The sequence below is a fragment of the Pleurodeles waltl genome, chromosome 10 (assembly GCF_031143425.1).
Source record: "Pleurodeles waltl isolate 20211129_DDA chromosome 10, aPleWal1.hap1.20221129, whole genome shotgun sequence".
NCBI classification, from domain to species: Eukaryota; Metazoa; Chordata; class Amphibia; order Caudata; family Salamandridae; genus Pleurodeles; species Pleurodeles waltl.
In genome coordinates this window covers 9475114-9500920 of record NC_090449.1, presented here as the reverse complement: position 1 = coordinate 9500920, position 25807 = coordinate 9475114, and the positions used below count along the sequence as shown (strand labels likewise).

Sequence of the window (25807 nt, the reverse complement as noted above, 5' to 3'; positions counted from 1 at the left end):
GGTTCTGATGTCGTCAGTGACTGAGATGAGGGCGGTTTCAGTGCTGTGGTTGGTTCGGAATCCGGTTTGTGAGGGGTCGAGCAGGTTGTTGTCTTCCAGGAAGGTGGTCAGCTGTTTGTTGATGGTCTTCTCTATTACTTTGGCTGGGAAAGGCAGAAGAGAGATGGGGCAGAAGTTTTTTAGGTCGCTCGGGTCAGCCGTAGGTTTCTTTAGTAGGGCGTTGACTTCGGCGTGTTTCCAGCATTCGGGGAAGGTAGCAGAAGAAAAAGAAGAGTTGATGACGGTCTGGAGGTGCGGGGCGATGATGTCATCGGCTTTGTTAAAGATGAAGTGCGGGCAGGGGTCCGAAGGGGCGCCGGAGTGGATAGAGTTCATGATGGATTTGGTTTCTTCCGTGTTGATGTGGGACCAGTCGTTGAGGGTGATGGCCGTGGATGCCGGTTCGGTGGTGTATGGTTGGGTCTGGTGTCCGAAGCTGTCGTGGAGGTCGCTAATCTTGCGATGGAAGAAAGTGGCGAGGGATTCGCACAGATCCTGTGAGGGCGTGACGGCGTTGGCGCTGGGGTTGGAGAACTCCTTGACGATGCTGAAGAGTTCTCTGCTGTTGTGTCTGTTTTTGTCCAGTCTGTTGGTGAAAAAGTTCCTTTTGGCAGCGCGGATCAGGTGGTGGTGTTCGCGGGTAGCGTTCTTGAGGGCGGTCATGTTGTCAGCGGTGCGGTCCTTGCGCCAGGCTTTCTCAAGGGCGCAACAAGTTTTCTTTGAGGGTGTCAGAGAACCAGAGAGGTTTTTTGGTGTTGGTCTGTCGATGCGTGCGTTTGAGGGGAGGGTTTTGGGGTCAAGATGGGTGGGTCACTGGTTGGGTCCGATTGGGGGGCCTGAGTGGGTGGGGGGTATCTCACATGTTCGTGGGGTATTGTTCCTTTTTCTTTGTATGGAAGTTTTATTTGATCCTTTGCTAAATCTATGGCAGGTGGTGACAGATCTTTGCGTGCAATGCTGGCTGATTGCTGACTGGGCTGAGGGGTGAGGAAGTGACTGTGGTTAGATGTTTGACTTGGAACGTGCAAGGGCTTAATGATAGAAGGAAAGCTCTACTTGTGGCTGCATATGTTAAGAGACATGCAATTGATGTCTGTATGCTTCAGGAGACGCACTTGGTGGAGTCCACAATATGCAGACTAAGAACTGGGTGGGTAGGTGAGATGCACTGCTCCACGTACTTGGGTTATTCCCGTGGAGTGGCAATCCTTCTTCGTAAGGGTCTGCAGTGACGCCCGAAGAAGGTCCTGGTAGACCCAAATGGCAGATACGTACTGATGAGTGGTGTGCTACTAGACAAAGAGTGTCGCCTAGTTGCTATATATGGGCCGAATGTTGATGATCCAGGTTTCTTTTTGGAGCTGTGGCGTCTGGTGGAGTCGCTGGGGCCAGGTGCGGTGCTCTGGGGGGGAGATTTTAATGTAGTGCTAGATGCTAAGATGGATAGGGAGAGCTTGGCCAGGATACAGCACGTTGCGGCGGCTAAAGCCTTGGAAGGCGTGATGCGAGATGGTGCTCTGGTAGACTTGTGGCGACAGCGGCACATAGAGGCGAGGGAAGGTACATGTTTGAACTATGTACACAGTAGCTGGTCTCAAATTGATCGCTGGCTGGGTACCAGGGATGTGTTGGCCTGGACTAGAGCGGTCGACCATCTCCCTCGTACGTTGTCGGATCACTCGCCGGTATGTCTGGAATTGGAGATACCAACTGTATTTGGTGGGTCGGTTATGTGGCGGCTGCCTAAGGGGGCGCTTCGAGATGCGGCCTTCCGAGAGGAATTGCGCGAGGCGATTAAACTGTATTTTGCCGAGAACCAGGGATCGGTTGAGTCCCCAGGTACTCTTTGGGAGGCATTTAAAGTTGTTATCAGAGGGGTCTGTCTCTCGAAACAGCATGGTATAGTTAAAACTCTAAGGCGAGAGATGGCCGAAATTGAGTCGCGGCTTGCTGAGTTGGAAAGGCGACTGGCATCCCACTGGTCCAGTGATGTTCTTGCGGAGATTCGTCGAGAGGTGTCGCTGTATGAGGAGATCTCCCTTAGGGAGATTTGCTTCCTCGGGAGGGAGGCCCGTGCACGCCAGTATGGGGAGGGCGAAAGGGCTGGACGTACGCTGGCAAACCTTGGGCCAGTGATTATGTCTCTGAGGTCATGGATGGTGAGGGTGGGAGCGTGTCGGGATCGGGTGGAGTTATGCAGGTGTTTACTGAGTTCTACACGAGGCTTTATGCGGCTCCGGTGTGCGCTAGTGCGACTGATGCACAGGTGATCTTCGAGGATATTGCACTAGTATGGTTTGATGAGGTGCACAGGAAATACTTAGACAAACCATTCTCAGTAGAAGAGGTGGCTGCGGCCATACGTGGATTGCCGGGAGAGAAGTCTCCTGGGGTGGACGGCCTGTCCCCCGCGTTCTATAAAGAGTATGTGGATATTTTAGCTCCCCGGCTGATGGCGGTCTATTCAGAAGCCCTGGAGACTGGGTCGCTACCGGCCTCACTCAGGGAGGCTTTGATAGTGACGATCCTGAAACCTGGAAAGGACCCGACTCGATGCGATTCGTATCGTCCGCTTTCCATGATAAATATTGACAACAAAATCCTAGCAAAAATGATTGCGGTGAGATTGCAACCTCTCCTCCCTAGATTAGGGCTACCGGATCAGTCGGGCTTTGTCCCGGGAAGGTCTACAGGCCACAACTTGCGCACCTTTTTCGCGGTGGCCGGTACACTGGCAGAGGATGATAATGCAGCAGCTGTTTTTCTGGACGCAGCTAAAGCGTTTGATTCCCTGACATGGGACTATATGTTCGCTCTGCTGGGTAGGGTGGGACTTAGTGCGCGCTTCCTTCGCTGGATTAAACTATTGTATACGTTGCCCACTGCTAGATTGCGCATTAATGGAAACGTGCCGGCTACTTTTCCGGTTGCGCGAGGCACGCGACAGGGATGCCCGCTGTCCCCTCTCCTTTTTGCAGCGGCGATGGAACCCTTGGCGGCCTGGCTTCGACAGAAATATAACGACAGCGGATTACAATTCCGGCAGCGTCCTATCCTGATATCTCTGTATGCTGATTATATTGCATTATATGTACGGAATCCTGACCAAAATCTGGATATGCTGCTAGATGAGATCGTGCGCTTTGGTACCTATTCAGGTATTACTATTAACTGGTCTAAATCTGTGGTGTTGCCTCTGACCCCTGGGGTGTTGCGGTATGACTCTAGATACCCTCTGGTGTGGGCAGATGGCCCGGTGCGGTACTTGGGTGTACAGCTGAGTTGAGCTGTGGCGGGCTAACTATGGCGCTGCTCTGACATGGCTGGAGAGGAAGGTTGAGGGCTGGCGGGCCCTTCCGTTATCATTGATAGGGTGTATTGCTATTGCAAAGATGGTGGTCCTCCCGAAGTTTTTGTACTTATTTTTTAATCTTCCTCTCCCGCTCCCGAGAGGCTACTTAAAACGTCTGCGCTGATCTGTCTGGTATGGGCGGGCCGACGCGCACGCATTTCTTGGGAGAGGCTGACGCTGCCGTTTGAACTGGGTGGGCTCGCTGCGCCAGGTATGGAATTATACTATCTTTGTGCTCAGGCGCATTTTGCGTATTACTGGCTGAATCCTATCCGTTATTTGCCGCACATGGCGCCTGAGAGCGACTCTGTATGGCCGGATGACCTGACTCGGGCATTCGGTAGATGTGTTCCGTCGCGGGGGATTGATACAGTGGCATGCACGATGCGGGCGTGGGGTATGTTGATGCGGTGGTCCTGGGTCGCGGTCCCGTTTGCTCCCTCTCTGCCAGTCATGGCGATAGCCGATGGACAGCTGTACCGCGACGGTGGAGTACGTGGGTTTCTCCGAGATGCTGGTCTGATAGAGATGAAAGATTGGATGGCGGAGGGTCGCCTGCTTGCAGTATCTGAGGTGCTGGCTGACCGCGAGTGCACGGCACTTCAGCGTATGTATGTTATCCGAGTCCGTTCTTTTTTGCGAAATCGCCTGCGTGGTTCGGTGGAGGCACCTGTGGTGTTCCGTGCACTGGAGGTTCTTTGCTGTGCGCAGTCGCCTAATAGACTGGTTGCCAAATTATATAACTGTATGCAGGAGCAGAGAAATAATCTCCGAGAACCGTCTAAGCTCGCGTGGGAGGCGGACCTGGGAGTGCCCATCCCGGAGGTCCAGTGGCGTGATTGCTGTGCGCATATGAGAGCGTTGACACCAAATTATAGATTTAGATTGCTGCACTTTAATTTTTTGCACAGACTATATTACACCCCAGCGTGGTTGCACTCCTTGGGGTTGCGTGAGGATACGCGCTGTGTACGCTGTCTGGCGCTGGGTGCTGGTTTTTTACATTTAGTATGGGAGTGTAAGGATGTTCACGCCTTCTGGGTGGCAGTTTTTAATGCAATCTCTGAAATGGTCTGAACAGAGATTCCTGCCAATCCTAGAACTGCGCTGCTTGGGTACGTGGAGGATCTTCGGGTAACGCATAGGCGCTTGGTGGGCCTGCTATTGCTGCTGGCCAAGCGTAGAGTGGCCATGTGTTGGGGTGGGACGAGAGTGCTGCGTTGTTCTGAATGGTTAACCCCTTAGCTGCTGGGCCTTTTCCCCCCCAGTGCTGAGCCCTTTTTTGGCTATTTGGGGTAGTTCGCGCTTAGGGCTTCATAACTTTTTGTCCACATAAGCTAACCACGCCAAATTTGCGTCCTTTTTTTTCCAACATCCTAGGGATTCTAATGGTACCCAGAGTTGGTGGTTTCCCCTGGAGGAGACCAAGAAAATAGCCAAAATACAGTGAAAATTTAGTTTTTTCCCAAAAAATGGGGAAAAAGGGCTGCCGAAGAAGGCTTGTGGTTTTTTCCCTGAAAACGCCATCAACAAAGGGTTTCTGGTGCTGAATTCACTATCTTCCCACCTTTCAGGAACGGGCAGACTTGAATCAGAAAACCAAATTTTTCAACACAAATTTGGCATTTTACTGGGACATACCCCATTTCTACTATATTTGGTGCTTTCAGCCTCCTTCCAGTTAGTGACAGGAATGGGTGTGAAACCAATGCTGGATCCCGGAATGCTAAACATTTATGAAAACTAGACAAAATTCTGAATTCAGCAAGGGGTCATTTGTGTAGATCCTACAAGGTTTTCCTACAGAAAATAACAGCTGAAATAAAAAAATATTGAAATTGAGCTGAAAACAACAGCCATTTTTCTTTATGTTTTACTCTGTAACTTTTTCCTGCGATGTCAGATTTCTGAAAGCAATATACCGTTTTGTCTGCTGGACTCTTCTGGTTGCGGGGATATAAAAGGCTTGTAGGTTCATCAAGAACCCTAGGTACCCAGAGCCAATAAATGAGCTGCACCCTGCAGTTGGTTTTCATTCTATACTGGGTATACAGCAATTCATTTGCTGAAATATGAAGAGTGAAAAAGAGGTATCAAGAAAACCTTTGCATTTCCAAAATGGGATCAAGATAAGGTTTTGAGGAGCAGTGGTTATTTGCACATCGCTGAATTCCGAGGTGCCCATACTAGCATGTGAATTGCAGGGCATTTCTCAAATAGACGTCTTTTTTACACACTCTCTAATATTTGGAAGGAAAAAATGTAGAGAAAGATAAGGGGCAATAACACTTGTTTTGCTTTTCTGTGTTCCCCCAAGTCTCCCGATAAAAATGATACCTCACTTGTGTGGGTAGGCCTAGTGCCCGCGACAGGAAATGCCCCAAAACACAACATGGACACATCCTATTTTTTTTATAGAAAACACAGCTGTTTTTTCCAAAGTGCCTACCTGTAGATTTTGGCCTCTAGCTCAGCCGGCACCTAGGGAAACTTACCAAACCTGTGCATTTCTGAAAACTAGAGACCTAGGGGAATCCAAGGAGGGGTGACTCGCGGGGCTCGGACCAGGTTCTGTTACCCAGAATCCCTTGCAAACCTCAAAAAGTGGCTAAAAAAACAAGTTTTCCTCACATTTCGGTGACAGAAAGTTCTGGAATCTGAGAGGAGCCACAAATTTCCTTCCACCCGGCGTTCCCCCAAGTCTCCCGATAAAAATGATACCTCACTTGTGTGGGTAGGCCTAGCGCCCGCGACAGGAAACGCCCCAAAGCGCAACGTGGACACATCCAAATTTTTGGAAGAAAACAGAGGTGTTTTTTGAGAAGTGCCTACCTGTAGATTTTGGCCTCTAGCTCAGCCGGCACCTAGGGAAACCTACCAAACCTGTGCATTTCTGAAAACTAGAGACCTAGGGGAATCTAAGGAGGGGTGACTTGCGGGGCTCGGACCAGGTTCTGTTACCCAGAATCCTTTGCAAACCTCAAAAAGTGGCTAAAAAAACAAGTTTTCCTCACATTTCGGTGACAGAAAGTTATGGAATCTGAGAGGAGCCACAAATGTCCTTCCACCCGGCGTTCCCCCAAGTCTCCCGATAAAAATGATACCTCACTTGTGTGGGTAGGCCTAGCGCCCGTGACAGGAAACGCCCCAAAGCGCAACGTGGACACATCCAAATTTTTGGAAGAAAACAGAGGTGTTTTTTGAGAAGTGCCTACCTGTAGATTTTGGCCTCTAGCTCAGCCGGCACCTAGGGAAACCTACCAAACCTGTGCATTTCTGAAAACTAGAGACCTAGGGGAATCCAAGGAGGGGTGACTTGCGGGGCTCGGACCAGGTTCTGTTACCCAGAATCCTTTGCAAACCTCAAAAAGTGGCTAAAAAACAAGTTTTCCTCACATTTCGGTGACAGAAAGTTCTGGAATCTGAGAGGAGCCACAAATTTCCTTCCACCCGGCGTTCCCCTAAGTCTCCCGATAAAAATGATACCTCACTTGTGTGGGTAGGCCTAGCGCCCGCGACAGGAAATGCCCCAAAACAGAACGTGAACACATCTCATTTTTTCATAGAAAACAGTGCCTACCTGTGGAATTTGGCCTCTAGCTCAGCCGGCACCTGGGGAAACCTAGCAAACCAGCACATTTTTGAAAACTAGAAACCCAGGGGAATCCAAGATGAGGTGACTTGTGGGGCTCGGACCAGGTTCTGTTACCCAGAATCCTTTGCAAACCTCAAAATGTGGCTAAAATACCACGTTTTCCTCACATTTCGGTGACAGAAAGTTCTGGAATCTGAGAGGAGCCACAAATTTCCTTCCACCCAGCGTTCCCCCAAGTCTCCCGATAAATATGATACCTCACTTGTGTGGTTAGGCCAGGTGCCTGCGACAGGAATAGATCACACAACGGTCAATGTTGGTCCTTACGTGAGGCAGCTGTTGACCCTGGGGTGATCCATTCCTGACACAGGCACTAGGTGTAGGCACTCAAGTGGGGTAGTGTTTTTATCAGGACAGGTGAGGAGTCACTGGGTGGTAGGAATGTTGTGGATCCCAGCATATTCCTGTAGTTTGTGTGACAGAAATGCGAGAAAAATAGAGGTTTTTTTCAACATTTCAGCTTTGCAGGGTATTCTGGGTAAGAAAACTTTGGGGAATCCACACAAGTCACACCTCTGTGGACTCCCCCGAATGTCTAGTTTCCAGAAATGTTTGGGTTTAGTGTGTTTCTCTATATGGCCGCCGAATCCAGGACCAAAAACACAGGTGCCTGCCTTACAAAACCAGTTTGTTTTGCCATAGACAATTTTGATGTCTCCACAATATGATTTGGGTGGTGGAATTTGGGGCTGAACTAAATTGGTGAGCTCCCAAGAGAGCACTCTCTCTCTGCTTGCCGCCACATTCACCTGCTCTCTGGGTTGGCCTAACCCACTATTACCCAGTTGCATGAACAGCTTGCGAAGGGACAGCAGGACTGTCCTCATCACCTCCCTCATAATGTACTGGAAGAGGAGTTTTCGAATGGGACTCCTCTGACTGAAAAATCACTCCCAGAGTCTGCGCCATTGTCCTATCCCTCAGATGCTGTCTCAGTATCTGATGTCTCAGTCTCTGATCCTATGTCAGAGCGGTCCTCTATAACCCAAGTGCAGGCAGCAGTCATCCATCAAGATGCCATCTCTGCTATTGGCTAAACTGTTGCTCTAAAACACTAGCCTACGTAGACAGTCACAAAATCGATGGTGTGTGTGAGATACGTGCAACAGTAGAGGCCACCTTACCTGCGCTTCTTCCCTCAATCAGCACGTACTTTCAAGACACTCAAAAAACACCTTGTCACATACCATTCGTCACAGTCTTTAGCACCTCCTGCGCCCAGTCCAACAATCATTATTGGTGCTCCCACTCCCTCCTCCTCGGATTCCCTCATTACCACCCAGCAAAAGTGCCCTTCATCTCTCCATAGACTTTACTAATGTACTCAGCTATTTACATAAAATACAGATGTGCTCTTTGCAGTAGGCATATAAACCTTCTGCGCTTCTTTATGGCACTAAAACTGCCACTAGACAAGTCGGACCCTTTTCCCCCCAGGGAAACCACACACATATTGACAAAAGTGATGTATATATGACAGCCAACCACCTGAAACTCAACTCAAGCAAAACCGAAATAATCCTCTTTGGCCCACACAAAAACACCTGGGACCCCCCATGGTGGCCCACCACGCTAGGCCCTGCACCCACCCCCGCCAACTACGCACGCAACCTCAGCATCATCCTAGACTCCTCCCTCTCTATGACCCAACAAATCAACGCTCTTACCTCCTCATGCTTCAACAAACTCCGTATACTGAAAAACATTCAAATGGATCCCCACAGAGACCAGAAAAACTGTCACTCACGCACTCATCAGCAGCAGGCTTGATTACGGAAACGCCCTCTACGCCGGCACCACTCTAAAACTCAAGTGCAAACTACATGCATCCAGAACTCAGCAGCACGACTCATCCACGACCTCCGCCGACACGAACACATCTCTCCACACCTCAAATCCCTCCACTGGCTCCCCATTGACAAAAGGATCACCTTCAAGATCCTCATCCTCGCACACAAATCACTCCACAACACAGGCCCTGCCTACCTCAACGAGAGTCACCTTCCACACCCCCACACGAAACGTCCGCTCAGCTGACCTCTCTCTCGCCTCTGTCCCCCGCATCAAACACACCACCACCGGGGGCAGATCCTTCTCCTACATTGCACCCAATACCTGGAACGCACTCACAACCCACATTCGCAAGACCCAAAACCTACTTCTTTTCAGGAAGGGCCTCAAAACCTGGCTTTTTGAACAGTGAACCTCCTAGCCCCTTTCCCTCCCCCTGTCCCCCCCCCCCCCGCAGCGCCTTGAGACCCTCACAGGTGAGTAGCGCGCTTTATAAATCTCTTTGATACAGATCTACCTATATATATATATATATATATATATATATATATATATATATATACACACATAGATATACATAGATATATCTATAGATATATCCATGTACCTAGATATATCTATCTACATAGATATATATATATATATATATATATATATATATAGATATATACATATATATTTTTTTTAGTTGCTGTATGGTTTCCTTGGGGGCCAAAATGGCCCCCAGGGAAACCCTACAACATCTAAAAAAAAAATTGCCCCCACAGGGGGTCACCCTGCCCACAGGCGACCCCCTGTCATTTCATTTTTTTATTTATTTTTTATTTTTTTGAGGAAAAAAAAAATCCCCTGGGGGGGGCGCGATCGCCCCCCCCCTCAAGGGGGCACCTACCTTTTTTTAAATAAAAAAAATTATGCCGGGTGGGGGGGCGGCCCGTTTTCCGGGGGGGCCGCCCCCCAAAAGTTAAATCCCTGGTGTCTAGTGGGGTTTCCTGAAACCGTTTCAGAAGGCCTCGTAAGAAAGGGGAGACTCTCCTCTTTCTTACGAGGCCTTCTGAAACTGTTTCTGGCCCCCGATCGCAGCTGTGCTGCGATCGGGGGAGCCAGGAAACCTGAAAGTGTTTCCTGGCCCCCGATCGCAGCACAGCTGCGACCGGGGGCCAGGAGACACTTTCAGGAAGGCCTCGTAAGAAAGGGGAGACTCTCCCCTTTCTTACGAGGCCTTCCCGAACGTGTAAAAGGCCGTTTTCCCCATGAAAGCAGGAAGCGGCCGCAAGGCTGCTTCCTGCTTTCATGGGGAAAACACCTTTGCAACGTCAGCGCGCCTCGCGGCGCGCTGACGTCACAAAGGGGCGGGTGGGGGGCGGGGGGAGACACGGTAGCTTCCGTGTCTCCCGGGGGTAGTAAAAAAAAAAAATAATAATCCTCGGGCGCAACGCACCCGAGGATTTATTAATGCCCTTCCTGGTGTCGGCCACTGGTCGTGACCCGCACCAGGGAGGGTGTGTGGGCGTCGGCCAGTGGCCGACGCCCGCACTCAAGCGGTTAAGTGATTCTGCTTATTGTCATGATCAGCTCACAGTCTACTGGAACCTGATGCCTGAAGGGTCTAGACCCAAAGATATTTGGGCCCCATTGAATAACTTCTTAGCGGCCGAAGTCGAGTGAGTGAAATAACCGGAAAAGCCCGGACTGTGTTGTTACCCCCCTCTGTCTGTTGGCATCTACGCCAGGAAGGTGAATGATTGCTAATGCCTGGCTGTATGCCCCACCTGCCTTTTTTGTTTGTATTGGCTGTTGTCCCCTTCTTTTGCGGTAGGATAATGCCATCACATCACTACCATAAGCTGCCCTGTGGTAGTTGGTACGGATTCTGTCACCAATAATGGATTGAGTGGTTAAAAGGGTAAATTGGATTACAGCGATTAATGTGTGCCTATCTGGTTTCTCCTACGCGACATGTACGCTGATATTGCAGATGATGACAAATTTCTTTTGTTATGATGCTGTGAAGGGACTGTTTTTTTTTCTTCTGTATGTTAATAAGATAAAATCAATTAAAAAAAATATTTAAAAAAAGTTTAAATATGCCTAGACCTATTTAAACATTGCAGTTAAGTACTGTTTCCTTTTAAAAAAATGCAATAACAAGCTTCTGCTTAAAACAAAGGCATGTTATCTGTACACTGCTTCTTTTGGCCAGTGCCTGGCGCCCCCCGGGATCACTTGAAGCCCCCCTAGGGGGGCCTGCCCCCCAGTTTGAAGACCTCTGGTGTAGACTGAAATGCTCTAGTAGGTGGTTAAGGAAGTCAGTGTGTTCCAAGTATCAATATTAAACCAGGACCTCGAGGAGCAGACTGACCGTCAAGAATAGGAAACAAGCATTTGCAATGCAATAGGTCTCGCATTTGCTTGAGTTAGAGCTATTGGTGTTGTAAATGCATAACTGAACTCCTCTTGCCCTATGAATTGGTTAATCAACACATTTATATGGCGTGGCTGTGCGTGCTACTTTACAGCGCTACAGCGCCATACAGCCCGCCTAGCTGTCGTCATAGCTGCGCAGGGTTTGGGTCTCCATCCACAGCCAGTGAGGAGCGGCTGGCACAGAGGAGAAGGGGTGTGGCAGGGAACAGGAGCCCGAGGGAAGGCAGCCAGAGCAGGGGTGGGCTGCGGGGGAGCACGCGAGGCAGGGAGGCGGAACGCAGGGGGTGTTCTGCAAGCGGCATAAGAGGAAGAGAGCAACATGGAGCCGGGAGGATGTTTGGGGAACGAGAAGCAAACAAGGAAAGGCAACGTGAGGTGTTGGAGTGATTATGATGAGGTGCAGATTACAAAGGGTAATACAAACCCGTGAGATTGGTCGTCCTCTGTCACACGAGTGACACCTTTAGCCTGTCCTGGCATTTTAACCATCAACACTTTGCAGGCCAGGATTCGCTTGCCTTAAATGTGCACTGCAAGCCCCAGAATGCAATCTGCATTTATGACACAACTGACCGAGGGAATCAGACACAGGTGACTCTGTAAAAACTATGCATCCCACCTCGTAGATATGCAAAAAGGTTGTTATATAGGACAAACCACAGCGTGGTGCACATCAGACCTCTGACCTCGAGCAGGGTAGGTTGGTATCTGGGAAGTGTCTGAAACATTACTGGGAAATCATAATAGTGAAAACACGTAATGCACCACTGAGTTGAATTTAAAAATATCTTTTGCAGCTCAAACATTCCGTTCACAGCAGCATCTGTTACATGTACCACAAGCCAAGAAAGTATAAGCTGTTGACAAACCAGTCTCTCTGGGGCTGGTTTCATGTTTGTTTGCTGTGCAGCAACAGTCATTGTGCACGTGAAGCATTCGTACATTAACCCGCTGAGCTACCCCAGCAGTCTCTAACCAATAGGTCCAAGGATGGAAATGCACATCATAAAATTTCTGTACTTGTATAAAAAAGAGCAAGTCATACAGAAGGCCTGTGTACCTTGACACAGATGATAAAAAGTAAAGCAGGGGCAAATGTGTTTAGGTTCCATGAAACAAGTGCCTCGAAGTTGTGAAATGTGTGCTTCAGATCCCGCATTACAAACAAATCTTGAGGACCCGGGGGAGGGCTGCTATTTGGCTGTGTGGGGAGAGGTGACATGACAGGAGCCACAGACACAAAGGGCTGTCCGAGAATCCAAGCCCTACCACAAAGACGAGGGGGAAGGGTTAACAAAGGTGCAAGCATGGGGCACGGTTCTCTCTGCTGCTTGCTTCGGAGTGCAATTTGAATAACTGTAGAGGAGGAAACGCGCTTCTTTTAATAAGCAGCAATTCCCACAAGAATTTAACACTGCAGGAACATGTTGCACAAAGCGAGTACCAAACGTGCGTGCAAAGGTGAACAAAAGTCACAAGACAACGGTCGGAATTTTGCCCCAAAAGTTTACTCTTAGCTAGGCGCAAAGGACACAAACTACGCGGAGAAGGAAAACAATGGCGAAAGCCTGCTGCTTATTGTTGCCTTTGTGCAGTTTCAAAGGGGACAGTAGGGCGATGCTGTGCGGCACGAGAATACTCCTGCCAACAGCGATGTGACCGATCATACAGAGCTGCCAACTTCGGGACCCGGGAACCAGGCTCTATTAAAAACTAAAAATAAAATCCTTATCTGAAAATAAACTCGTAACAAATAAAATGAAAATGGTAATCAAAAGGCAGATAGGTAGTGTGGGCGTGTAAAAGTCCAGAACAGAAGCTCTTTAAAATTGAATGAAGCAAGGCAAAGGAAACAAGTAAGAGGTAGAAACAACATACGGCGCTAAGCGGCGAGGCCAAAGACAAAAATAGTGGAGCACACTCAGCCGTGTGGCCGACCGTGCCCCATGTAACAGGGTCCGCCTGTAAGGCAGTAACAAAGCAGCCGCAAGACAGGACAAACGCATAAATGTAGGGATTTTCAAAAGGCAAGTCCAGGCACGAATGAAAGTGATGAGTGTAGTTAAAACCTACAAATGTACAACAATTCAGAAAGCAGTGCTTGCGCGATGCTATGCTCTACCTAAAAAAGGAGTGACAAAAGAAAAGCTGTGTGCCGTCAGGGTAGATTAGAAAGCTTGGAAACGTTGCAGTGCCACGTTAGATACACACTTAGTCTGTTATGATTGTATTGCAGGACCGTATTAGATGAGTAGAATGTCAGGAAAGATTGTTGACCAGTACTGAGTTAGGTAAGTAGGTAGTTTCAAAGTATTGCAGTGTAGGTTTGTATGAGATTGCAAGTAAAAATTAGATAAGCTGCTACTGTTGGTCTCTATGCTTGAGTTGGCAATAAAAAAAGTGCTGTTTAGTACATGGATCAAGGTAGCCTTTGTGGCAGTATCTTGGTTTTTGGCCTACTGCTTTTTTTGGCTCCCGCTAAAAGTCTGTTTTTTCCGTTCTTCTGTAGGTGTTCCAGACCCTTGAAGACCATCACCTTGAAGTGGTTGCCTTCTACAGGGAGAATGGCTTTCATGGTTTAATTGCCCATGACTCTGAATATGCCCTCTGCAACATCCCTTCCTACTACAGTTCTCATGCTCTGAAACTCAGCTGGAACGGGAAAAATCTTACAACCAATCAGTTTCTCATGCAAGAGGTTGCCAAGCAGCTGGGACTGAAGCTTGCACACTTTCCTCTTTTTGCAGCCCTTCTCGGTAAATACAGATAAGTTTGTAGCGGAGGTAGATGCTGCTTTCCATGTGTGCCTCACACCATAGGCCATTTACCCTTTTCGTATTGCTCATCACTGGGACCGGTTGCGTTGCTACAATGAGGTTGTTAGTTTACAAAGCATTGTGTTCTGCTTTGAGATGGTGCTTTGCAAGGCTGCACACGGGAAACGTACAACTAAATTATTTTTTAATTTCAGGCAATCACATTCTCCCAGACGAGGACCTGGCTGCTTTTCACTGGAGCCTGCTCGGACCAGACCACCCTTTGGCCTCACTGAAGGTGATGCCTGTTCTGCTATCTTTCTCGCACTTCCCATCCACCCATTTCCAGTGGGTTCAGCAGCACTGTATGTTTTTTTCCTAGTCCATTTCCCAGGCATTGTCCATTGCTAAATTATGTTTTAGAGAAAAGAATACTTTACATTCCCTAAAATGTGAAGACTCCTCACTCACACTTGCATACACACATCTAAGGAAGACCTACCTCTTCATTCCGTTAGCCTACAACAAACAGACCTCTGAGGGAGGTAATTTCAGTAATTATGGGAGTATTCTTTCATATGCTTTGTATTTTTTGTCTCTGTCCTTTTTATAGGTGCGTGCTCATCAGCTAGTCCTTCCGCCCTGTGATGTCGTGATCAAGGCTGTCTCAGAGTATGTGGCTTCAATACGAGATCCCTCAAACCTTGATATGGTGGGAAAGGATGTTTTTAAACACTCTCAGGTGAGGCTGTCCCACATACATCTCTCATTTTTCACTTAAACTTCTGTTTGTTTGAAGGTAGGCGGAGGTTAAAAATTGCATGCCACTTCTGTTTTTGGGGGACTGGGCTCTAAAGTCTAACGCATGTGAACTTTTTAACACACCATACCATTGCTGCTTTAAAAGTGCTGGGATTAAGAGCTTAAGTAAAGCCCAGCCCAGAATGTCCAGCTGTTTAAAGAGGCCCAATTTGAACTGGAGATACCTTAACCTGATTATGGATCAAAATTATCATAGTTTTTACCGATTAGGCTAGAGCAGGTTCCTGAAACAACTTCAAAATTAAAAGTGTACTTTTGAAATAATTTTATAATCCTTTGTATTTTGGGAGAACATATTGGGTAATATTTCCTCTCCTTCCCTTTGCGGTCTTTGAGAGTGGTGACAATATTCTTAGCCACATTTCTTAAAATACACATTTATACATAGTAGGAGTTTCATTGTCTGTGTCTTTATAAATCAACTGCGCTTTTAAGTGCTAGAAGTAGGAATACAGCAGCATGTCCATTTTACCGAATATGAACTGTTTTTACAATACTTTTCTTAATAAGTCCATTCCGTTTGATACATTAAAAAAACATTTTACACCACATTTTGAACCTCCTGCCCTTAAGCTACTCCGAGAAATTTGTAGGAAATAAACGAAAATGAAGCTAGATAGGCAGCAGAATAATTTTTGGACACTTATGTGGGTTTTCAAAACTTTCTACAAAAAAGGTTATGAACTCGGCCCTATTGTGAAAAGTTACATAGTAGTCCGTCAAGTAGGGGCCAAGAAAAAGGGAGGTCCTTTTTAAATTTAAATCAGGCCCAAGATCTGATTGGCTGCTTCACATCAATAAAACAAAGTTTGGGAGCCGTTTTAGGATTCTGGACCTGAGTCCTGAAAATAACATATAGGGGAAGGGTAGGGATACACATACATGGACCATGGAGCGCAGGAGGTGGTGGGTAGGGGAAGGCAAGCCTGCCAGACAAAGCAGGCACATGAGTCAATGGCAGAAAGACGGACCACGGGGAGCGGAGGCAGCAGGGACTTGCACACACAGAATAAAGGGGATGGGACCCTCCCATGGACAGGGGTCACCCAGGTAGTGAACGTAGGGCAGATGAGATGGGGGGGAGAGCAGAGAGTAAGCTGGAATTGGCAGGGGCAGTACAGTGGACCGCAGAGGACAGGAAGGCTGGGGCAGGGGGATGCACAAGGAGAACAGAAGGCAGGGGAGGGGTATCATGCTGACCACAGAAGGCTAGACGGAGGGGCCAGGGACATGCACATGGAGAACGGAGGGCATAGGGGATGGAGGAATGTGCAGCATCAACAGTGACCATGGAGGTAGGCAGGAGAGGGCAGGTGTGCATAGACAAAGGGCAGGGGGGTTGGGGCAAGGACAGCAAGCTGACCACAGAGGGCAGAAGGTAGGTAGCAGGGTCAGTAAGATGACCATGTAAGGCAGGCCATCAGGGACAACATTAATTAACTAGGGAGGGAGGGCTGGAAGGGGCAGGGACACACAAATGGAGAACGGAGGGGGGAGGAGCAACAAGCTGGCCACAGAAGGCAAGCTGGCATGGACAGGGACAACACAACAGACCATAGAGGAAGGTTGGAAGGGGCTGGCTCACTCACTCGCTCGCAGGGCAGACGGACGAGACAGGCCCAGCAAGCTGACTACAGGGGGCAAGCCGGCAGGAGCTGGGGCAGCAAGCTGACCACTAAGGGCAGACTACAGCGGTAGGCACCAGTGTGGTGTGCCTCGGCCACTCCCCTCTGCACAACGCCAAAGGATGTGCAAAGTTAAGGGTGTTAGTTGAATGTGATTTAAAAAAAACAACTGAAAGAAACAAATCTTAAAGTGACATTTAAGTAAGGTGTTGAAATGGGTTATAAAAAATGACTACAAACCAAAAAAATAAAAAAACACTGAATTTGTCTTTTATTGTTCGGTTAATTAACTATAGCTTGCGCCCCTGCCATGCATGACTTATGACTTCACATATATAATCACTCATGACATTTTAGCTGGCATCATTGATGACAGCATTCAGTTAATGTGACTGTTTACATTACGCTTTTCTTACTGGAAGGTAATCAGCAAGGTACATCTAGACCCAATTTTCTATACCCTCGTTAGTTCCAATGGGTGTAATCTTTAGCAACATGTAGAACATGAAGCATATCCGTGACATTACCCACATTTAAACCTATAATGCTTTTTTAGGGTCGAGCCTGCATTGCATGCGTTAGCGCATGCGAATCGCTTGCGAACGCTGTAGTAGTTAGAAAAGGGCTCGGAGCCCCGCCCATGTCAGGTGAGTGTCTTTCATTGGTTCGTGGGCTTGCCTTTTAAAATCTGCTCGCTTTCATTAGTGGAAGGCATGCATACGTCATGCCTTTTCCGGTGGTTAGCCCTCCTCGAGCGCAGCGGCCAAGTACTGAAAACATACGAGGCTCGCTGTTTTCCGTCCGGTTTGTGGACTACTTTTTCTCTTTTTTCGCAGAGCGATCTCGCTTGGCAGAAGTCAAGCGCTTTGCATGACATGGACCCTGAGACCGTTTCTATTTCCATTTTTTAGCAGCGCAATCGCGCTTGTTTTTTTTCTCCATTTAATGAGGCAAGAAAAGTCTGGTTGGGAGTTTACAACTGCTAATAGTTCTAACTCGGAGAAATGCGAGACCCGTTGCATTGCAAATGTTTGTTTTACTGGTATTCAGGGACATAAGAATGTAATGACTCATTAGACATTAATGTGATCAGCAACTGATTAAAGTTTGAATACTGTTATAAAATTATTTAGCTTAATAAGATGTGCTTGTTAAATACCTCATCTGACCTCAAATTTTAAGTCAGCTTTACATTAGCCACTGAAAAGGCAAGCACAACCAGCCCTCTTCTTTGTTACAGGTGACTTGTGCTGCACCTACTCACCTGTAACAAAGAAGTGACCTAGTTGCGCAACTGTAATAAATTGTTTTATGATTTATTAAAGTTTGAGTGTTGCCAAAACCAGCAGCCAAGTTGAAAGCCATACACAAAGCATAATAAAAGCTGTAGGTATAAAAGTTAAAAAGAGATTTGGCTTTTCCTTTAGCTTTGTTTTTCTGTATGACCAGGAAAGCAGCAGCAAGGAGATATTTATGGCTGCAATCTATAATCTGCATCTTTCTAAACATTGAGGTACACAACTTTTAAGAAAATAAATTGACTTGATTTAAGTTGATCTTATATCTTTTTTTTAATAAATATATTTTTTTTTTTTTTTTTGTTTCATTTAAAGTAGAGATTCTGCTTTTATTCCTCATATTTGCATGCATGCTACTTCTTTCATATGAAAGAACAACGCACCAAAGATTTAAGTGGTTTGTGGACAGTTATATTATTAGGGTATTGCAAGTCAACTTGCAGTTCCATTATGTAGGAAGTTGGCTCTGTATGTACTATTTCAAAGTAAGAAATAGCATGCACAGAGTCCAAGGGTTCCCCTTAGAGCTAAGATAGTGGCAAAAAGAGATAATTCTAATGCTCTATTTTGTGGTAGTGTGGTCGAGCAGTAGGCTTATCAGAGAGTAGTGTTAAGCATTTGTTGTACACACACAGGCAATAAATGAGGAACACACACTCAAAGACAATTCCAGGCCAATAGGTTTTTATATAGAAAAATATATTTTCTTAGTTTATTTTAAGAACCACAGGTTCAAGATATACAAACAATAGTTTAAATGAAAGGTATTTCACTCAGGTATCTTAGGAACTTTTAATCATCACAATAGCATGTACAGTTTTGGCAAAAATGGCAATAAGCTATTTTAAAATTGGCCACTGTGCAAAATTCAACAGTTCCTGGGGGAGGTAAGTGTTTGATAGTTTCACAGGTAAGTAAAGCACTTACAGGGTTGGAGGGCAGACCAGGGGGGTTTTGTAGGGCACCGGGGGGGACACAAGCAGGCACAGAAAGTACACCCTCAGCGGCACAGGGGCGGCCGGGTGCAGTGTGCAAACAGGCGTTGGGTTTGCAATAGGTTTCAGTGGGAGACCCAGGGGTCTCTTCAGCGATGCAGGCAGGCAAAAGGGGGGGGGGGGGGGACTCCTCGGGGTAGCCACCACCTGGGGGGCTCACTCCTGCACTGGAAGTCGGATCCGTCAGGTCCTGGGGGCTGTGGGTGCAGTGTGTTTACCAGGCGTCGGGTTCTTTGAAGCAGGCTGTCGCGGTCAGGGGGAGCCTCTGGATTCCCTCTGCAGGCGCCGCTGTGGGGGCTCAGGGTGGTCAACTCTGGCTACTCACAGGCTCGCAGTCGCTGGGCAGTCCTCCCTGTAGTGTTAGTTTTCTTCAGCTCGAGCCGGGGGCTTCGGGTGCAGAGTGGAAAGTCTCACGCTTCCGGCGGGAAATGTGTGGTCTTTAAAAGTTGCTTCTTTGTTGTAAGGTTGCAGTTTCTTTGGAACAGGGCCACTGTCCTCAGGAGTTCTTGGTCCTTTTAGATGCAGGGTAGTCCTCTGAGGCTTCAGAGGTCGCTGGACCCTTAGGGACGCGTCGCTGTTGCAGTTTTTTTTGAAGTGGGGAGACAGGCCGGTAGGGCTGGGGCCAAAGCAGTTGGTGTCTCCGTCTTCTCTGCAGGGCTTCAGGTCACCAGTCCTTCTTCAGCTTCAGGTTGCAGGAATCTCTCTTCCTAGGTTCTGGGGGGACCCTAAATACTCAATTTAGGGGTGTGTTTAGGTCTGGGGTGTTAGTAGCCAATGGCTACTAGCCCTGAGAGTGGCTACACCCTCTTTGTGTCTCCTCCCTGTGGGGAGGGGGGCACATCCCTAATCCTATTGGGGGAATCCTCCATCTGAAAGATGGAGGATTTCTAAAAGTCAGAGTCACCGCAGCTCAGGACACCTTAGGGGTTGTCCTGACTGGCCAGTGACTCCGCCTTGTTTTTCTCATTATCTCCTCCGGCCTTGCCACCAAAAGTGGGGCCGTGGCCGGAGGGGGCGGGCATCTCCACTAGCTGGGATGCCCTGTGGCGCTGTAACAAAGGGGGTGAGCCTTTGAGGCTCATCGCCATGTGTTACAGTTCCTGCAGGGGGAGGTGAGAAGCACCTCCACCCAGTACAGGCTTTGTTACTAGCCACAGAGTGACAAAGGCACTCTCCCCATGTGGCCAGCAACATGTCTGGTGTGTGGCAGGCTGGCAAAACTAGTCAGCCCACACTGGAAGTCGGGTATGTTTTCAGGGGGCATCTCTAAGATGCCCTCTGGGTGTATTTCACAATAAAATGTACACTGGCATCAGTGTGCATTTATTGTGCTGAGAAGTTTGATACCAAACTTCCCAGTTTTCAGTGTAGCCATTATGGTGCCATGGAGTGTGTGTATGACAGACTCCCAGACCATACACTCTTATGGCTACCCTGCACTTACAATGTCTAAAGTTTTGCTTAGACACTGTAGGGGCATAGTGCTCATGCACCTATGCCCTCACCTGTGGTATAGTAAGGCCTGCTAGAGGGGTGACTTATCTATGCCATAGGCAGTGTGAGGTTGGCATGGCACCCTGAGGGGAGTGCCATGTCGACTTAGTCATTTTCTCCCCACCAGCACACACAAGCTGGCAAGCAGTGTGTCTGTGCTGAGTGAGGGGTCCCCAGGGTGGCATAAGACATGCTGTAGCCCTTAGAGACCTTCCCTGGCATCAGGGCCCTTGGTACCAGAGGTACCAGTTACAAGGGACTTATCTGGATGCCAGGGTGTGCCAATTGTGGAAAAGTACAGGTTAGGGAAAGAACACTGGTGCTGGGGCCTGGTTAGCAGGCCTCAGCACACTTTCAAATCGAAACTTAGCATCAGCAAAGGCAAAAAGTCAGGGGGTAACCATGCCAAGGAGGCATTTCCTTACACAACACCCCCCCAAACGAAAGAGGATGAGACTAACCTTTCCCAAGAGAGTCTTCATTTTCTAAGTGGAAGAACCTGGAAAGGCCATCTGCATTGGCATGGGCAGTCCCAGGTCTGTGTTCCACTATAAAGTCCATTCCCTGTAGGGAGATGGACCACCTCAACAGTTTTGGATCTTCACCTTTCATTTGCATCAGCCATCTGAGAGGTCTGTGGCCAGTTTGAACTACAGAGTGAGTACCAAAGAGGTATAGTCTCAGGTTCTTCAGGGACCAAACCATAGCAAAGGCCTCCCTCTCAATGGCACTCCAACGCTGCTCCCCGGGGAGTAACCTCCTGCTAATGAAAGCAACAGGCTGGTCAAGGCCATCCTCATTTGTTTGGGACAAAACTGCCCCTATCCTATGTTCAGAGGCATCTGTCTGCACAATGAACTGCTTGGAGTAATCTGGAGCTTTTAGAACTGGTGCTGTGCACATTGCTTGTTTCAGGGTGTCAAAGGCCTGTTGGCATTCTACAGTCCAGTTTACTTTCTTGGGCATTTTTTTGGAGGTAAGTTCTGTGAGGACTGTCACTATGGATCCATATCCCTTCACAAACCCCCTGTAATACCCAGTCAAGCCAAGGAATGCCCTGACTTGAGTCTGGGTTTTTGGAGCTGCCCAGTCCAGAATAGTCTGGATCTTAGCCTGGAGTGGCTGAACTTGGCCTCCACCTACAAGGTGTCCCAAGTAAACCACAGTTCCCTGCCCTATCTGGCATTTGGATGCCTTGATAGAGAGGCCTGCTGATTGCAGAGCCTTCAAAACCTTCTTCAGGTGGACCAGGTGATCCTGCCAGCTGGAGCTAAAGACTGCAATATCGTCAACATAAGGTGCACTAAAGGACTCCAAGCCAGCAAGGACTTGATTCACCAACCTTTGGAAGGTGGCAGGGGCATTCTTTAAACCAAAGGGCATAACAGTAAACTGATAATGCCCATCAGGTGTGGAGAATGCTGTCTTTTCTTTTGCTCCTGGTGCCATTTTGATTTGCCAGTACCCTGCAGTTAAGTCAAAGGTACTTAAGAATTTGGCAGCACCTAATTTGTCAATCAGTTCATCAGCCCTTGGAATGGGATGGGCATCTGTCTTGGTGACAGAATTAAGTCCTTTGTAGTCCACACAAAACCTCATCTCTCTCTTTCCATCTTTGGTGTGAGGTTTGGGGACTAAGACCACTGGGCTAGCCCAGGGGCTGTCAGAGTGCTCAATGACTCCCAATTCCAGCATCTTGTGGACTTCCACCTTGATGCTTTCCTTAACTTGGTCAGACTGTCTGAACATTTTGTTTTTGACAGGCATGCTGTCTCCTGTGTCCACATCATGGGTACACAGGTGTGTCTGACCAGGGGTTAGGGAAAAGAGCTCAGCAAACTGTTGCAGGACCTTCCTACAGTCAGATTGCTGTTGGCTAGAGACGGTGTCTGAATAGATCACTCCATCAACTGAGCCATCTTTAGGGTTTGTGGAGAGGAGATCAGGGAGAGGTTCACTCTCAGCTTCCTGGGACTCAACTGTTACCATCAACAGATTCACATCAGCCCTGTCATGGAAGAGCTTAAGGCGGTTCACATGGATCACCCTCTTGGGGGTCCTGCTAGTGCCTAGGTCCACCAGGTAGGTGACCTGACTCTTCTTTTCTTGTACTGGGTAAGGGCCACTCCATCTGTCCTGAAGTGCCCTGGGAGCCACAGGCTCCAAAACCCAGACTTTCTTCCCAGGTTGAAATTCAACCATTGCAGCCTTTTGGTCATACCAAAACTTCTGGAGCTGTTGGCTGGCCTCAAGGTTTTTGCTTGCCTTTTCCATGTACTCTGCCATCCTTGAACGTAGGCCAAGTACATAGTCCACTATATCTTGTTTAGGCTCATGAAGAGGTCTCTCCCAGCCTTCTTTCACAAGAGCTAGTGGTTCCCTTACAGGGTGGCCAAACAGAAGTTCAAAGGGTGAGAACCCTACTCCCTTCTGAGGCACCTCTCTGTAAGCGAAAAGCAGACATGGCAAGAGGACATCCCATCTCCTTTTGAGTTTTTCAGGGAGCCCCATGATCATGCCTTTCAATGTTTTGTTGAATCTCTCAACAAGACCATTGGTTTGTGGACGGTATGGTGTGGTGAATTTGTAAGTCACCCCCACTCATTCCACATGTGTTTCAGGTATGCTGACATAAAGTTGTTACCTCTGTCAGACACCACCTCTTTAGGAAAACCCACTCTGGTAAAGATACCAATGAGTGCCTTGGCTACTGCAGGGGCAGTAGTCGACCTAAGGGGAATTGCTTCAGGGTATTTAGTAGCATGATCCACTACTACTAGTATGTATAGGTTCCCTGAGGCTGTGGGAGGTTCAAGTGGACCCACTATGTCCACACCCACTCTTTGAAAGGGGACCCCTACCACTGGAAGTGGAATGAGGGGGGCCTTTGGGTGTCCACCTGTCTTACCACTGGCTTGACAGGTGGCACAGGAGACACAAAACTCCTTGACCTTCTGGGACATGTTGGGCCAGTAGAAGTGGTTGACTAGTCTCTCCCACGTCTTGGTCTGTCCCAAATGCCCAGCAAGAGGAATATCATGGGCTAAGGTCAGAATGAACTCCCTAAACTCCTGAGGCACTACCACTCTCCTAGTGGCACCAGGTTTGGGATCTCTTGCCTCAGTGTAAAGGAGTCCATCTTCCCAATAGACCCTATGTGTTCCTGTTTTCTTTCCATTGGACTCTTCAGCAGCTTGCTGCCTAAGGCCTTCAAGCGAGGGACAGGTTTCTTGCCCCTTACACAACTGCTCCCTTGAGGGTCCCCCTGGGCCTAGGAGCTCAACCTGATAAGGTCCTAACTCCATAGGCTCAGTTCCCTCAGAGGGCAGAACTTCTTCCTGAGAAGAGAGGTTCTCTTTTTCTTGTTGTGTTGCAACTGGTTCCCCAGTTGTCTTTCCTTTTCTCTTGGTAGGTTGGGCCCTTTTTCCAGGCTCCAACACTACTTTTTCACCCTGAGCCTTGCACTGTGCCCTTGTCTTGACACACACCAGTTCAGGGATACCCAGCATGGCTGCATGGGTTTTCAGTTCTACCTCAGCCCATGCTGAGGACTCCAGGTCATTTCCAAGCAAACAGTCTACAGGGATATTTGAGGAGACCACCACCTGTTTCATGCCATTGACCCCTCCCCACTCTAAAGTTACCATAGCCATGGGATGTACTTTAGTCTGATTGTCAGCGTTGGTGACTGGATAAGTTTGTCCAGCCAGGTATTGACCAGGGGAAACCAGTTTCTCTGTCACCATGGTGACACTGGCACCTGTATCCTTCAGGCCTTCTACACTTGTCCCATTAATTAAGAGCTGCTGCCTGTATTTTTGCATGTTAGGGGGCCAGGCAGCCAGTGTGGCTAAATCCACCCCACCCTCAGAGACTAATGTAGCTTCAGTGTGACACCTGATTTGCTCTGGGCACACTGTTGATCCCACTTGGAGACTGGCCATTCCAGTGTTAGCTGTAGTGGAGTTAGAAGTGGTACTTTTCTTGGGACAGGCCTTGTCTCCAGTTTGGTGTCCAGGCTGATTACAGCTACGACACCAGGCCTTTTTGGGATCAAAGTTTTTACCCTTCTACCCAAAATTGGATTGTGAAGAGGCTCTGGGCCCACCCTCCTGTGCAGGTTTTTGGGGGCCTGTAGAAGACTCTTTACTATTTTTACCTTTGGATGTCTCAACACTCTTCCCCTGGGGAGGCTTTGTGACCCCTTTCTTTTGGTCACCCCCTGTGGAGGTCTTGGTCACCCTAGTCTTGACCCAATGGTCCGCCTTCTTTCCCAATTCTTGGGGAGAAGTTGGTCCTAGGTCTACCAGATACTGATGCAACTTTTCATTGAAGCAGTTACTTAAAATGTGTTCTTTCATAAACAAATTATAAAGCCCAACATAGTCATGCACTTCATTTCCAGTTACCCAACCATCCAGTGTTTTCACTGAGTAGTCTACAAAATCAACCCAGGTCTGGCTCGAGGATTTTTGAGCCCCCCTGAATCTAATTCTATACTCCTCAGTGGAGAATCCAAAGCCCTCAATCAGGGTTCCCTTCATGAGGTCATAAGATTCTGCATCTTTTCTAGAGAGTGTGAGGAGTCTTTCCCTACACTTTCCAGTGAACATTTCCCAAAGGAGAGCACCCCAGTGAGATCTGCTTACTTTTCTGGTTACACAAGCCCTCTCAAAAGCTGCGAACCATTTGGTGATGTCATCACCGTCTTCATATTTAGTTACAATCCCTTTAGGGATTTTCAACATGTCAGGAGAATCTCTGACCCTATTTATGTTGCTGCCACTATTGATGGGACCTAGGCCCATCTCTTGTCTTTCCCTTTCTATGGCTAGGATCCGACTTTCCAAAGCCAATCTTTTGGCCATCCTGGCTAGCAGGAGGTCCTCTTCACTGAGGCTATCCTCAGTGATTTCAGAGGTGCTGGCCCCTCCTGTGAGGGAAGCTGCATCTCTGACTATCACAGTTGGAATCAGGGATTGAGGGTCCCTGGGTTCCCTAGTTAGGACTGGAAGGTGGGAATTCTCCTCCATGTCACTAACATCATCCTCTGGGTTGTCATCCTCAGAGGGGTTGGCTTTTTCAAACTCTGCCAAAAGCTCCTGGAGCTGTTGTTTGGAGGGTCTTAAGCCAATTGTGATTTTCTTTATTTTGTAGAGTGACCTTAGCTCCCTCATCTTAAGATGGAGGTAAGGTGTGAGGTCGAGTTCCTCCACATTCACATCTGCACCAGGCATTATGTTTCTAAAAGTTGGAATACTTTTTAAGAATCTAAAATTAGTTCTAGAATCTAATTCAAACTTTCACAAAACTTTTAAACTCTAAAAGAAATGCTATCAGGGACTAACACAAGGCCCTAGCAGGTCTTTTAAAAATTTAGAAAAATAGTTCAAATTGCAAAAATCAATTTCTAATGACAATTTTTGGAATTTGTCGTGTGATCAGGTATTGGCTGAGTAGTCCAGCAAATGCAAAGTCTTGTATCCCACCGCTGCCACCAATGTAGGAAGTTGGCTCTGTATGCACTATTTCAAAGTAAGGAATAGTATGCAC

At 47.9% G+C, this 25807-nt stretch overlaps 1 protein-coding gene across 2 annotated transcripts in view; it reads left to right on the top strand.

Moving 5' to 3' along the window:
* Positions 1-25807, top strand: part of FAM120C (family with sequence similarity 120 member C) — a 564585-nt gene that overhangs the window by 41429 nt on the left and 497349 nt on the right. For both annotated transcript variants that reach the window (XM_069209344.1, XM_069209345.1), the window contains exons 2-4: positions 13774-14020; positions 14236-14318; positions 14634-14762. In XM_069209344.1, coding sequence (XP_069065445.1) covers positions 13774-14020; positions 14236-14318; positions 14634-14762 — 459 coding nt within the window. The remainder of the gene's footprint in view (positions 1-13773; positions 14021-14235; positions 14319-14633; positions 14763-25807) is intronic.